General features: G+C 40.4%; 1 protein-coding gene across 1 annotated transcript in view; it reads right to left on the bottom strand.

Moving 5' to 3' along the window:
• The window catches only part of LOC127178014 (A disintegrin and metalloproteinase with thrombospondin motifs 16), a 66,161-nt gene extending 53,509 nt beyond the window's left edge, over nucleotides 1-12,652 (bottom strand). The window contains exons 1-3 of the mRNA XM_051130625.1: nucleotides 12,254-12,652; nucleotides 12,082-12,172; nucleotides 9,254-9,582 (exon numbers count right to left, since the gene is read on the bottom strand). Of these exons, the coding sequence (XP_050986582.1) occupies nucleotides 9,254-9,582; nucleotides 12,082-12,172; nucleotides 12,254-12,349 (516 nt within the window). The 5' untranslated portion in view covers nucleotides 12,350-12,652. The remainder of the gene's footprint in view (nucleotides 1-9,253; nucleotides 9,583-12,081; nucleotides 12,173-12,253) is intronic.
• Nucleotides 12,653-15,000: the final 2,348 nt, after the last annotated feature.

Raw genomic sequence — 15,000 nt, forward strand, 5'->3', positions numbered from 1 at the left:
CCTGCCAGTAACTTTCTAGTAATCCTAAAGACCTTGTCTAGCTTGTTCAGGTGTGTTTGATTAGGGCTGCAGCTAAACTCTGCAAAGTGGACCCCTGGGGCCAGAGTTGAGAAGCTATGTTCTATAATAATGCCAGTTTCAGTATACAATATCAAGTGCAACATAATTTGAGCTATTAAGAGCAACATACAAGTGATGAAATTATTTTTGGGACTGTTAGTTTTGCCATTCTGTGTTGGGAGAAAAAATTAATTCTACCGTTCTGAAAAGTGCAAGACATGTCAACAAAGATTTGCCGCACAGAAATGAAATTCACTGTTGTCATAACAATTATGCTGTTCTAGAACTGCTGGGTGATGTAATGGGTAGAATTCTAGCAAAGGTAATTCATTTAAGATAGTTAATTGTTGTAAACCTCCTTCTCAAATTGATCTTGAGAGACAGCAGTAAGATCCCAGTAATCTCACTCTAGAGTTTGAAGAGGTCTCAACAATGTCTCAAAACTCTGCTCAGGTTTTGTCAAGATCTCTCTATCTTCTATACACTTCAGTATATTCTTAAAAATAAAGGTGCTTCACAATGCCATAGAAAAACCTTTTTGTCTAAATGGTTCCATAAAGAACCCTTAACATCTGAAGAACCTTTCTGTTTCACAAAAGGTTCATTGTGGAAAAAGAAGGTTCTTCAGATTATAGAAAGGTAAGAAAGAGATGGTTCTTTAAAGACCATTTGACTGATAATTTCCCAGTCAGCTGTCCTTAATGAGAAATGGAAACAAACCAAATATCACTGAGATTGGACTACGTTTGGGGTATACTCAACAAAGTTGAAATTAATATCTTTTTTTCCCCGAAAACATTAGTAAACTGCGATTTAGGTTAAAAACGAAAACAGAACAGTTAGTCTTAAAATGTTAAATTACATTGCTGCTGTTGGCCTTGTGGGCAGTGCGCTGATATGTAGTGGCATTGTGCTTCAGATGCCCTGGCTGAAGAACCTTTACCAATCCTGTCCCCCTCACTTTCTCTCCTACTTGGCTTCCAGTCCACTCAATGTGTTATGGAAATAAAGGCATAAAACTCCAAAAATTATTAAAAAAAAAAAAAAGTAACATTACAACGCTGCTGATGAGAACTGATCTTTACAAAATTGCGATCTGATCTAGATCGTGATGACAATCCGACGTGTGTTTCAGCTGCAGAACTGAAAACAGATTTCATTGCATAATGAACTGCATTTGTTATGCAGTCTTTGAGAATAGTCAGTTGTACCACTGTATACACCTATTTGCAACATTTGCAATTTTACATTGTTTGTCCAGGTACAAGGTCTTCATTTGGGAAGAATAATAAATAAAGTTGCAAGTGTTCTGTCATTGTCTTAACACGTTGCCAAGTATGGTAACCCATACTCTGAATTTCTGCTCTACATTTATCCCATCCAAGTGCACACATACAGCAGTGAGTAGTGTACACTGCTCACACCCCCCCAAATCAGTGGGCAGCCATTTGCTCCAACGCCAACTGGAGCAACTGGAAACTGGGGTTTGGTGCCTTGTTCAAGGGCACCTCAGTCATGATATTGACGGTGGAAGACAGAGCGCTGTATCCTGCCGGTACTGAGACTTGAACCCACAACCTTCGGTCATCTGATATCAGAAACAGTCAAAAATTTATCAGTGAACAATAGGGTTGAGTATCCAGAACCGGTTCCAAATTTCCAAGAACCGGGTATTCGATAAGACACATGCATTTCGATTCCGCTTAAGGATTCCTGCGTTCACATTTTAGTGTGGTTTTAAAGGGGTCATCGGATGCCCATTTTCCACAAGCTGATATGATTAGTTAGGGTCTTCAGAAGTCTGTAAAATACTTTACTTCTATAGGGTCTATAGAAGTCTATAACATACCTTGGTCAAAATGTTACAATTTTAAAATTTTGGTCATAGTGTAAAAAAACACCCTTTTTAAATGTCAAAATCAGCCCTTTTCACAGCGATCTGTTTTGGTGCCTTTGGTGCCTTTGGTGCCTTTGGTGCCTTGGTGCTAAATGCAAATGAGCTCTACTCACCCCGCCCCCTCTTTTCTGTGGGGTGACGAGCAGTAATGTTTACTTTAGCTGCATTTAACCGTGAAACTTGCTAGCTAGCACATTAAGAAAGGCAATTTGGAAAGATGCATAAAAAACCCTTATACTAATTTCTTTTGTAGGTGAAGCTGGATCACGAATGATTCGCGTGAACATAGACGCATTTATGTAGATCACTGGGCACATTTCCTTCAAAAACTAAAGTAGTCCTCTGCGTCTTCAGCTGCTCAGATGTCAGAAGTAAATGATGACTGCTATGTTCATTATTACATCCAGCACCTTACCTAGGGTGGATGTGTACACACTGCCAACACACATTTATGTTCAAACAACATGTAAAAGTGAGTTTTGCATCCGATGACCCTTTTAATTTTTAAAATCAAATGTTTTAAGCACAGGACGGGAAATAACTTATCTGAAGCGCAAGCACAGTGAACAGCAGTCCCGGTGCCGGTTACCGGCCTGTGTCCGTTCTCAAACCGTTCTGTGCATTTCCACTGCAGAAACGGTCGTTCGGGGCCAGATCTGACTTCTCTTTCGCATTTACTGCCCAACATGCACAAAAATACGTCAGTATATCATCATAAACATGGCTGTTATTTGTTGAAAATGAAAGTGAAACTAAACAGATGAGAAAGAAAATTCTATTTTATTACTCACTGTTTACTTGTCTTTAAGAATTTAATGTTTGAAATTTATATTAGTCTAGTTGTTTTTGCTGCCGTATTTTTTGTTAAAACTATAGGCAGAAGTTCCTCTTAGGCCTAAGTATTCTGTAGGCTGCTGATTTTTGCTCATGCTATTCAGCTGCAACAGAATGCTTTGTAAAAAGACAGAATAAAAATGTTTCACTTAACCTTTTAGTAACTTTTTTATTGGAGTCTAGGAATCGTCAAGAATCGGAATCAATAAAATTCAAACAATACCCAACCCTACTGAACAGCTCTTTAAGTACTTGTTGATAAAAATATACATTCTTTGAGCATACCCTAAACAACCAATTATCTGGATGGTATTTTGGATACACTGCATACTTCTAGTGGAGAAACAAATGAGGTGGTGAGAGGTTAACATTTCCAAAAAAAATAAATAAATAAATAATAATAATAATGATACTAATAATAATTACCCCCCCAATGAGGGCCACCAAATGCATCATACCTTGAGCTATTAAGAGCAACATGCTAATGATGAAGTTCTCTTTGGGACTGTTATTTTTGCCATTCTCTGCTGGGAGAAGAAATTAATTCTACCCTTCTGAAAGATGTAGGATGTGTCAACAAAGATTTACAGCACAGAAATAAAATTCACTGTTGTCATAAGAGCTGGAATTATGCTGTTATAGAACTGCTTGGTGGTGTAATGGATAAACAAATCAAATTTCAGTCAAATTTATATCAGACACAATATAAATATCAAATTTGGTCTAAAGCAACTGCCAAAAGGGAAACGGGAGAATTTTGAAGGAAACCATAAATTTGTTAATTTATCCAGGGAAATCTTTACCATTTCCATTTCTGTCAGGAGGAGACTCGAAAATGTAAATCAATTTACACACATGACACTTAGCATGCAGTTTAGCGTAAGTAAACAGTGCAAATCCGTGTTGTCAAGCGGGAGTGGCGCTGTTGACCGCATTCCTGCACAAGTAACACGTAAGAATCATCCGCCACAAATCTGCGCCTCGCTCTCCCAGGTCCATGACAAGCTTAACTAAAAACAAATGTCTGCGCTGCCTCCTTAAATACCTCTCATGAAATTACACACTGAGAGCTACGAGGTGCAAATAGCAGTCATAAAGTGCCAGGAGACGGGCTGAGACGCTACCTGGGAGAAAAATAACAGCTGCGCTCCCGCACTCAGGGAAATGGGCAGATCCAGGCACGACCCTACAGCAACTCTAATCAAAGGAGCTGAGCGGATATGAGGACACTCTGAGCGATGCACCTGACGCTGTTCCTATTTCCATGAGAGAGAGGCTCGTACTTGCCTTGCTGCTTTTAGAAGCTGAAACCCAACCTCTACTCTCCTCCGAGCTGCTATGAAAGTTTATATGCCAGCTGAAACTATTTGAGAAGGGTGTCAATGATTCGTTTTTTAAATCCTCTTACATCATCGCAGTGACTAACTGTTGCTGTTCTTGTCGTGAAGAAGCTGATTCAGAGTCTTAACTCCTTCCTGGTGACTGCATCGCGTGAACACTGACTGTATATGTCAGGGTTCCTCAAATCTTGCCCTGGAGGGCCAGTGCACTGCAGAGTTTAGCTCCAACCCTGATCAAACTCTCCTACCTGTGATTTTCTAATGATCCTGAAGACATTGATTAGCATGCTCAGGTGTGTTTGATTAGGGTTAGAGCTAAACTCTGCAAGAAAGTGGATCTCGTGGGCCAGATTTGAGGATCGCTGGTATATATTGAGGCTAAACATCTCGAGCTCCTCAGAGACACCACTTCCAGCAGGACTGCATTTATCCCACACATTAACAATGACCTCCCGCCAACAATTAGTCATCCGTGGCGCCTCTTTCTGTTCTGTTTTTACAGGGCAAATCGTGCTACGCTCCATTTCTGCTCATTATAATTAAATATGTTAGTCTTTAATTCTGTCAGTCCATCAAAGCCACATTAAAAGCCTGTAGAGTGAAACACAGAATTGTTTTATGAGGGATAATAATGTATATATTTTGGACAGGAGATCTGAAGAATTGCTGGGGGTTGCGTGGCTTGGTTTTCAAAGCCTAACGATGAATGCTAAATCATAAGCATTATGGGAAATTTTTGATGAAAGACGATGAACCTATGCACCAGGTTCTGCTGCTTGGGATCTGAAATCAAACATGATTTCTTGGGGACTGAGAGTTTGTCCTTGGTTTTCCAATATGACAGGACCTGTACCAACAACAGCAGTTGTGACATGCTACAAAAGCTCTGGACTGTCCATGTTTTAATATCCCACTAAACAACTCTTAGATTTCATATCTTTACGTATTTCATTTATAAATCATTAAAATCAACATGAAACGACATTACCAACCCATTTAAATTCCATAATGTAACTTTACATGAATGTAGGGAAGGATTTTTTCATCAGAAACTAACTGGATTATGAAAAGAGGCCATTCCATGCCGGAATGGAGCTTCTTTTATTTCTTTTTTTAGTGACTCCATTGATTTTCATTCTATTGACAGCTGAAACATTTGTCAAATATCTTCTTTTCTGCAAAATAAAGAAAAGTTGAGTAAATAATTACAGGATCTGGGCTACAAAAGTCAATTTCGATTTTACACTGACTTTTAAAATCTTCCCTTTAATAAGTACTAATATTTTGCTTATTTAAGCTGTGTTATCCGTAGTATTTTGTCAGATGTGTTGGGGGTTGAGTGTCATGATTTACGGCTTTGGTTTATGGCTGACATCACTCACAATTAGCCTGTTATTGCAGACTGGCGACACTTCAGAAAGACTTTCAGCATGGAGTTTCCATGGCACGGCACCCGTCTCAACCCAGACTGCCATTTCCAATGACCCTCCTAATTGGCATCCCATGTGCCACCACTAAAGTCAGCTATTGTACCTTTTTGTACGAAGCCGTCAGCTTGAAATCATTGGGGCCTCAATCGTCCGGCCCTCATGCCTTTAAACTCACATTTGGGACCTTTTATGACAAACTCTGACTGTCATCAAAGCCCTGCCAACCTCCAGTGGTGATCTGCCAAGCCGGTCTGAGCCATTCAGAGTAAATTTATACACAGGCTTTACTAGACACGTAAGGAGAGACTGAGTTAACTAATGACTCTGCACCGCTGCTAATCACATCCAGCTGGGGACAGTGTGATAGTCTACAACATTACATTTCCAACATATATTTCAGCTGGTTATAGACCCAGTACATTTACAATGACAGTAAGATTTGAGCTGCCTCTGTTTAAAGGCTGACGCTCACATAGAGGTGAAAAGTCTTTGGGAAATGAACTGTAACAAGATTAACTCTGAGTAAAAAATCAGATACGGATCCTGAGAGTGAGTAGTTTCATCTTTCACTTTTTGTTAGGATTCTTTCACAGTGATTGTTGTACTTAGATTTAACACCAAATTCATTCACACCATGTGTGATGTAGTACTGTTAACACTGTAAATCTCCATTTGTTGTGACTTGGGCCAGTATTAACCAAGGGATCAAGGTTTGGACAGGGTTTTTTGCCCAGTAATCTCTGCCTGTACATGTTGTGGCTATAGAATTACATTAGCACCAATGCCTCACACAATTTGCACTAAAGATCAAAATTTGGTAAATGGAAATACAAAGGATAGCTTTCTCTGGGTGTTAAAACTTCTTTGGATTTAAAGCATCCAGACAACCAACGCTTGGTGAAAATCAATGAAAAATATTGATGCAGATTTAAAAGCCAACAGTCAGACGTGTCAAATACAGCTGTGTGTTTACGATGAACCACAGCTATACAGAACACTGATTCATCATCAGGTTAATATAATTGAGAAGTTGTGCATCAGGGACCAACATGTCCAACATCGGTTTTACACCAAGTACTACAAAGAAGTATACACCAAAATATCCCCAACTGAGAATATTCAGTTTTGGCTGAAATGGTTTTGGAGGCCCGAAATCATTGACTGAAACAGTTTTGTTTAAAGGAGAAGTCCACTTCCAGAACAACAATTCACAGATAATGTAGTCACCCCCTTGTCATCCAAGATGTTCATGTCTTTCTTTCTTCAGTTGTAAAGAAATTATGTTTTTTGAGGAAAACATTTCAGGATTTTTCTCCATATAATGGACTGATATGGTGCCTCGATTTTGAACCTCCAAAATGTAGTTTCAGTGCGACTTCAAATGATCCCAGATGAGGTTTTAAACGATCCCAGGCGAGGAAGAAGGGTCTTATCTAGCGAAATTATTAGTTATTTTCATTTAAAAAATGCAATTTAAATTCTTTTTAATCTCAAACGCTTGTCTTGTCTTACTCAAGACAGTTAGGGTATGTCAAAAAAGTCCCATCATTTTTTCTCCCTTCATCGCTGCAGAAGTACCGACACAGTCTTTCCAAAGTGAACATGCAAAGAAGATCAAACACCCTTAACAAAAAGGTAAAACAGTGATACAGGATGATTTTGAAGTTGAGGGAGAACATGAGATGGGAGTTTTTTGTATTATTATTATGAAAATAACCGATTGTTTCGCTAGATAAGACCCTTCTTCCTCGGCTGGGATCATTTACAACCGCATTTGTGATCGTTTGAAGCTGCATTTAAACTGCATTTTAGGAGTTCAAACTCAGGGCACCATATCAGTCCATTATATGGAGAAAATATGCAGAAACATAATTTCTTTACGACTGAAGAAAGAAAGACATAAACATCTTGGATGACAAGGGGGTGAATACATTATATGTGAATCTTTGTTCTGGAAGTGGACTTCTTTAATTAGTACTCCTCCAAGACTACAGATTTGACTATAAATATTCACCATAAATGATACTTGAGTAGCAGTATGTAAAACTAGTTTGGCTAAAATATCAAGAGTAGGCTCGTCGCTGAATAACTTTACTACGACTGGTAGTTCATTTACAATCTAAGAACACCATGAACAGCATAAAGAGTTCAGTTACCCAATTATCCACATTTAACTCCTAAAATGTTAGTTTTGGTTTTCAGATAGGAAATGAAAACATTAGTGTCTGTTAAAATTTCAGTGCATTGCTATTATGAAGTGCATTAAAAAACATTCATATATGGAGTCATAATGCATTGCAACTGATTGAAAATGGACCTCATACCAGAAAAAAAAATTCACCTGCCTTAAAGTACAGTATGCACTCTTTTTGTAAGTAAAAAAGACATATGTGTGAGTATGCAGCAGAGGAGTGGGCAAGCTTTGAGACACAATACTTTGTTATAATTGCCCTGTCAATCATCTTGTCATCATCCAAATTTTAATTTAAACATATAATTTAATTTCCTACTGTATTGGAAAGAAATTAAGAGAAAGAGCATGGGTTTAGATTCACAGGTCTTTCATGCCGATTACTCTCCTCATCCGTTTGCATAATGATACATTCAAAAGTTAATGACCAAACGTATGTGAAGTTGTTGCAGCTGAAATATAATGCTTAAAATATTATAACAAATTTCATCATGTTTGATATTGATTATTAATCACTCAGACAACTTTCTCTACCAGTCCATCAGCCTCACGTGTCTGCCGTGTTGTTTGTAGTTTTTAATTGAATCCCCTTTTAATGTGCAATAGGTTGTGTTCAATATTAGTAGTAAACATACTACGATTTGGGACATAGAATGAATAGTATGTGAATTGGGACAAAGCAGATCCTTGAAGAGCTCATTGTAATCATTCAGTGTTGCTGTGGATCTCTTTTTTTCAAAACAAACTGTTTACAAATAAAACATCATGTACTAAAGCTTAAGTGAGTACAGTATGTGTTTGTTTCCACTGAGGACGATTATAGATCGTCCAAATGTCGATTTGACTAATAAAAGGAGACTCTGTTCTCTTGTAAAACCTCCCCTGACCCAAATTTATGTGGGTTATTGAGTCACCGGTTTAAGGGGATTTGAATGCTGGGCTTTTAGACGGGCTCTATTGATGGGACGGGGCACTTTATGTCATTCCAGTCAGGATAAAGTCATGAGAACTGCAGCACAGTCACTTTCCTCCTCCAGCGCCTACTGGGAGCCGAATCTCGTGCGGCCTGGGAGCCAAAACAACAAAAGCACTCTGGAGGGTTGAGGTTTCTCTGCGCACCGAACATTAATCCATGGAGAAAACAAACAGATGGGATGATGAGTACACTAGACTCATGAAAGCCTACACGAATGATTCAACGCATTGATGATGGCACAGCTATTGCTCTACGGTTCATGCCAAAAATGCTTGGGGTTGTGGTCTTTTTCTCTCTAAGGAGAAGATAAATTCTTTCTGGTCTATTTTTATCGCCATCATTATCAACATATCTGAACAGCATAGCGTAAATCATTTGGGGTTAGTGCTGTATACATTTTCCACATTTCAGAGGGAGTACAATAGAGAAGGATAAACTCTTAAGACTTGTTTTGCTATTAAGACTTTCTGACAATGACTCCTACACAATCAGCTCTGTAACAGGATAAGCCATCAATCCACTCACCATCCCTGCACATGTCGACAAGGCCACGGATGAGTTGACCTCTGACTTCAGCACCCCGTGGTAGAAGCAGAGGTTGTCTTGAGGAAAAGGCTGCAGGCTCTTGGTGCCGCTCCTGCCCAGGGTTTGTACGGTAAACCTCGGGGCGATCAGGTCATGTGACGGCTGCAGGTCCAGTTGGAAGTCCTGTCCTAATCCACGCAGCCTAAAGTGAACAGTGCGGTCGTAATCTTGACCTTCTGTGGAGCGTTTCCTGCGGTGATGGTGGGCCACGGCATGGGAAACGTAACGTCCTTGATGGTCCACCTCATATGGAGCCACGATTTCATATTCTACACAGAGAAGGAAGTGAGGTAATTAAAAGTTGGAATTGAATGCATAATTTCTGTTCAGGTATGCAATCGAACAATCTAATATCACTTTGTGTAACAATGTTCATGCCATCGCATTTTATATTAGGTGGCCCTGACATTAAATACCTACACAACTATGGATTTACTACATGTTATTTTGGAAAATTCACAGATTTACTGCTAATGAGTTGAGTTATGGTATAGGAGTAAAGGTAAGGATAGGGTTAGGTTTATAAGGGTTATAATTGCAGGTTTTGGCGTAAGGGTTGAGTTACGGTCAGGGGTAAAGCTAATTGTGTAACTACAAATGTTAATTAAATGCAAGTACTCTAAAAATAAAATGCACCAACATGCATCTACATTAGCACATTTGATAAAGCCACCTAATATAAAGTCTGAGCTTTTTTTTCCCCAGACAACTTTAAAGATTAGTTTACTGAACACTACCCGTTAGTTTACTGAACACTACCACTGTTCAACAAACAGCACTCTCGTAATCTGTGGATGATTTTTCCCCCCTGAATGACAGAAATGCATAAGCGAGGTTAAATGCAAATAACTATAACAAATCATCTCTATTTTTTCAATGTGTTGTATTCATTTTGAAGGATTATACTAATGTAAATCCCATAATGGAATGTGCCAAGTGCATACTAAGTGGGTGATGCTGAAAGATTTAGTCTTGTCAAGTATGTTGGTCATGTTGGTCATCGTTTCTGATGTAAACAAACTAGAAGAATGACATTTGAAAAGCACCTTATGTGTTTTCGAATTGTCATTAACACGCTCCAGACTCACACTATTAGTCAATGTTGGTTAAGATGCTCAAAAAAACAGTCACAGTCTTACAGTTTTGTCATGTAGATCAACCTGCAGATTGTTTATTCTCCATTAATTGGGAAAGCAATATTGAAAAGTCCTTGTATAATATAAAAACTTTTTTGCTGAAGTTGTAAAAAGATTACTTGAGTATGTTTTACGAGAATGTACTTTTTCAGTCTTTCTACTTCAAAATTTTATATTTAAATAAATGTGTGACTTGCCATTTCTTTGTAATTATTTGTGAAATTTACTAGCAATTTCTGAGTGAAAATAGTATCTATACTAAGGTTTGTCATATATAAATGTCTGGCAGTTTCTATTGTCCAAATACAGATCTTAAAGGGAATGAACCGAGAGCATTAAAAAGTCATTTATCATTTAATGATTCATATCAGGATGAAAAAGATCATATCTAGCAAATGCACTGTTGTTACTGCATAAAATAAGTAACCGTATCCATACGAATACAAGCTGACGTGATTTATAGGAAGGTCCGTGGAGATGCTGCTCATGGGGTGGAGGTCAGAAGACGTGTTTTAATGTTGTGTGATTCTGACCTCCGCGTACACTCGCGCTCCTCTCATCCTCGCGGTGGTCTGGTGGCTCAAGTTATAAATGCTTTTACAGACATGAGCAGACAGATTTATGATCTCTGACCGTGGGGTGAGACACACACTGAGGACACACACTCTTAACACTCCGCCGTGATGCAGACACACATGCTCTCACTCTTCCTCATTCTCTTTCACACACACACACACACACACGCACACTATTATATCTGGCTACTCCAGTCTCTAAGCTCATGCCAAACAGTGCAGAGACTCCTCACAGGATAAAGGCAGTAAGTGCACACAGAGACTGTTTGTAAAGCTTGGCTGATTGATGGAGAGCTTCTTCAAGTGTCTGCCTTTGTTCATTGTTCACTAAGTCCCAGTGCATGCCAATCTTTATGCTACACACCCCCTCCTTCTGTGTGTGTGTGTGTGTGTGTGTGTGTGTGTGTGCGCGTACAAAATTGTCCGCAGAAGCAACAAACAAAACCTCCTTTTGGGGACATCTGGGGACACCCTCGGTTGGAACAAATGATTCATATGAAATAAAAATGCTACTATTTATAATTCAGTTTAGGAGATCTGTTAGCCTTTGGATTAATCTGTAACCAGCCCATTGTATTATTATAATTAGCTTTATATAAAAACACAAACTTGCTATTTTTATGGTATATCCTCATTTACAAAGCTAAATGTGTGTGCATGCATGTGTGTCAGGTTTTGCTCATGCTGTAGGCAATAACTGTCACAATAAGAAACCACTGAAGTGCTCTATTATTATTAATGCATTCATTATTGTTATTTTTAAATGGCCTAATCATCTCAACACAACAGTTTTGAGCTTGTATTTTAGGGTGCATTTGTCATAGGGATCAGATTAATTAGGATATCTAGCGCCCCCTGCCGACGGCATCGCATGTAGACTTTGCAACTGTAATAAAGTCATTCTCTTTCAAAAACATTTTTAAGTTTCTTTGTTTTAACTTTGAGAGAAATTCTAAATTAATGATGCAATATAGACAAATTGTTCATATCACCTATCTAATGCAAATACGACTGACAGCTGTCAATCACATCTGACAGGTAACTGTAACGCTCTCACCTGTGTTGTGAGGTAACCGCAGTGTTTCCAGCAGAGCTTTATGCTTTACATGAGGACCAGCATGAAGGGTTGCAGACGCCCAGTGAGATCTCTACATGGACAGACAGTGAATATGCATCATTTGCATTGCAATTCAAAACAATAATGACGAAACAGGCGCGTGTTTGCTCACCTGCGGGCATCCGAATATGAAAAAGAGAATGAACAGCACAGAGCAGATGGATGCGGTATAATTCCTCCTCGTTGGCACAGAGCGCAGGCAAGCCATGTCTCCTAGAGACTCTTATCCAGAATCTGCTGCGAACAGCCACTGCGCGTCTCCAAATGCGCGCCGCGCTCTCACTGAATCAATTCAGATCTATTCATACAGCATCAGTGAAGCGCAGTAAACGCGATCCCGAATCCATGATCTGTATCCTGACAGTGTATTTCCAGATCCGATAGCATGTTGGAGAACTTCTCTCAGCGGATTAGTGGAGTGTGGTTGAGGATAACTGTGCCATTGCTCATGCAGATGTTCTCAGAGTCTCCGCTCAGTGCGCTTTAGTGAATGTCTGGAGCAGCTCGGACGCCGGTGAGCTGCACACGCGCTCCCCAACAGCCAATCACAGCCCACACCTGTGCGTAAGAGCCCCGGGCCCCTGATGAGAGGAGGGTCCAAACATCTACCCTGTGAAAAGTTACTCATCTAAAAGTAACTGCTGCCCTACATTTTTTATTCAAATTAAGGTGGCGTAAAGCCTGTAGCGGTCAGCTGAATACGCAAGTTTTAAACCATTTTGTGTTTAAGTACAGATAAAAACTCATGAAACCCTAAAGAAAAACTTATTGTTAAAACATAATGCTGAAAATATTTTACACTGTACCTATGGTACAGTATACCCTGCTTCTACCCTGGTACAGAGTCTGTAAATCCTGGCCATTAAAAAAAAAAAATAACCAGCATGACACCTGAAATATAAATGTGCAAAAATGCTCTTCTTCATTTCAGATGAACAATGGCTAAGTAATGCATACATGCAGTATTCATTATCTTTATTATCTTTAGAGGGGTTACTGGATGCCCATTTTCCACAAGCTGATATGATTCTTTAGGGTCTTAATGTGAAGTTGATACTTGGTTTGGTTAAAAATTTTCAGTGGTAGTGTAAAAATACCCTTTTTACCTTGTCAAAATAGGCTCTGTTCAGAGCGAGCTATTTTATTGCATGTTCCCTTAAATGCTAATGAGCTCTGCTCTCCCCACTCCTCTCTTCTGTGGGGTGACAAGCCCTTTTTTTACTTTAGCCGCATTTAGCCACTAAACTTGCTAACTAGCACATTATTAAGAAAGGTGATTTGCAAAGATGCATAAAAACCTTTATACTTCTGCTGTAGGTGAAGCTGCATCACAAACGTTCTGCGCGAACATAGATGCATTTATGTAGGTCCCCGGGCACATTTCCTTCTAAAAAAAAAAAAAAAAGTAACGTTACACATTACATTTACATCCAACGTTACAATTACATTCAGCTACAGAACATCTCAATCGCTCAATACCACTGGGTGGATTTTTATCATTATAGGGTGGTTGTCTAAACACACTGCCAACACACATTTATGTTTAAACAACATGTAAAAGTGAGTTTTGCATCTGATGACCCTTTTAAAACTTTTATGTAAGATTATTGTAACGGTCACATATACATATGTATGTCTGAACGCTCATATTTAGCCTATTTTAAAGTAGGAGGGGATTTTGTATTTCTGTAATTTGACTGGGTGAGCTGAAAAAGGGTGTGTTCTTAGAAAAAAAAGTGCAGCTATATTTGGAAGGGTATTCTGCTGTGCTATCCACCTTTTTTTTCCGGTAAGAGCGAGCGGGGGCATTTGTAAATTTTATGGGACTGGCTTCCAGTCTCATCTGTGTCTGTTACGCGTTGTGCTGGACGAATGAGACGTGAAACGAGATACGATTCAAACAAATAACAATTTAATATAAATCTTCGTAGGAACAGGCAGGAACAGGCAGGAACACAACGATACATCCAAACACATCCAAATAACGTTAAGGACCGACAGCAAACTCAAAACACAAGCAGACTTATAAAGGGAGAGACTAATTACAAACACAGGTGTAGGGGATGACGGTAATGAGGGTAAAACCAAAACAGACAGATCGACAGGGGGAGACAAATGGGAGAAACCAAAAGACATAAACAGACATAAATGTGACATTACGCCCCCCTCCGAATAGGCGCGTCTCGCGCCGTACAACATACAAAAAACAAGAGCGTAGGTGGGCGGTTCAGGAGGCCATGGCCAGACAGACAGTTCAAATAAACATAACATAGTCCAGGGGGGTGACGAAGGTGGAAGGAGCCAAGGAGGAAACAGGAGGGACCCGGAGCAGGAGAAGCAGAGGAAGACCCAGACTGCAGCCATGATGACGACCCACGGTGGAGCCGACGGAGGGAGGAGCCATGGTGGAGGAAAGGCTGACGACTCCAGGGGGCCGACCGACGGAGGCGGAGCCGCTGGCGGAGGAGCCCGAGGCGGAGACGGAGAGCCGAAGATCCAGGGCGACACCGAGGATCCGGAGGGCCAAGGCGGAGCCCTAGGCTCTGGCGACCAAGGCGTAGGCGGAGATCCGGAGGTCCGCGGCGGAGCCGGAGCGACAGAGGATGGAGGCTGTGCCGGAGGGAGGGAGGAGTCCTTAGGAGCCGGTGGGACGGAGTGACGAGGCGCAGCCGGAGGAACCGACCAGGGTGGAGCCGAAGAGACGAGGGAGCCCGGTGGAGCTGGTGGACCGATGGGCGATGATGGAGACGAGGGCGCTGAGAACCGTGGTGGAGCCGCAGGGTCGGAGGGCCGAGGCGGAGTTCTGGACTCTGAGGCTGGAGGCGGAGATGAGGTATCCTCCAGCCCTGACGCCGATGG

The sequence above is a fragment of the Labeo rohita genome, chromosome 16, assembly GCF_022985175.1.
Source record: "Labeo rohita strain BAU-BD-2019 chromosome 16, IGBB_LRoh.1.0, whole genome shotgun sequence".
Taxonomy (NCBI): Eukaryota; Metazoa; Chordata; class Actinopteri; order Cypriniformes; family Cyprinidae; genus Labeo; species Labeo rohita.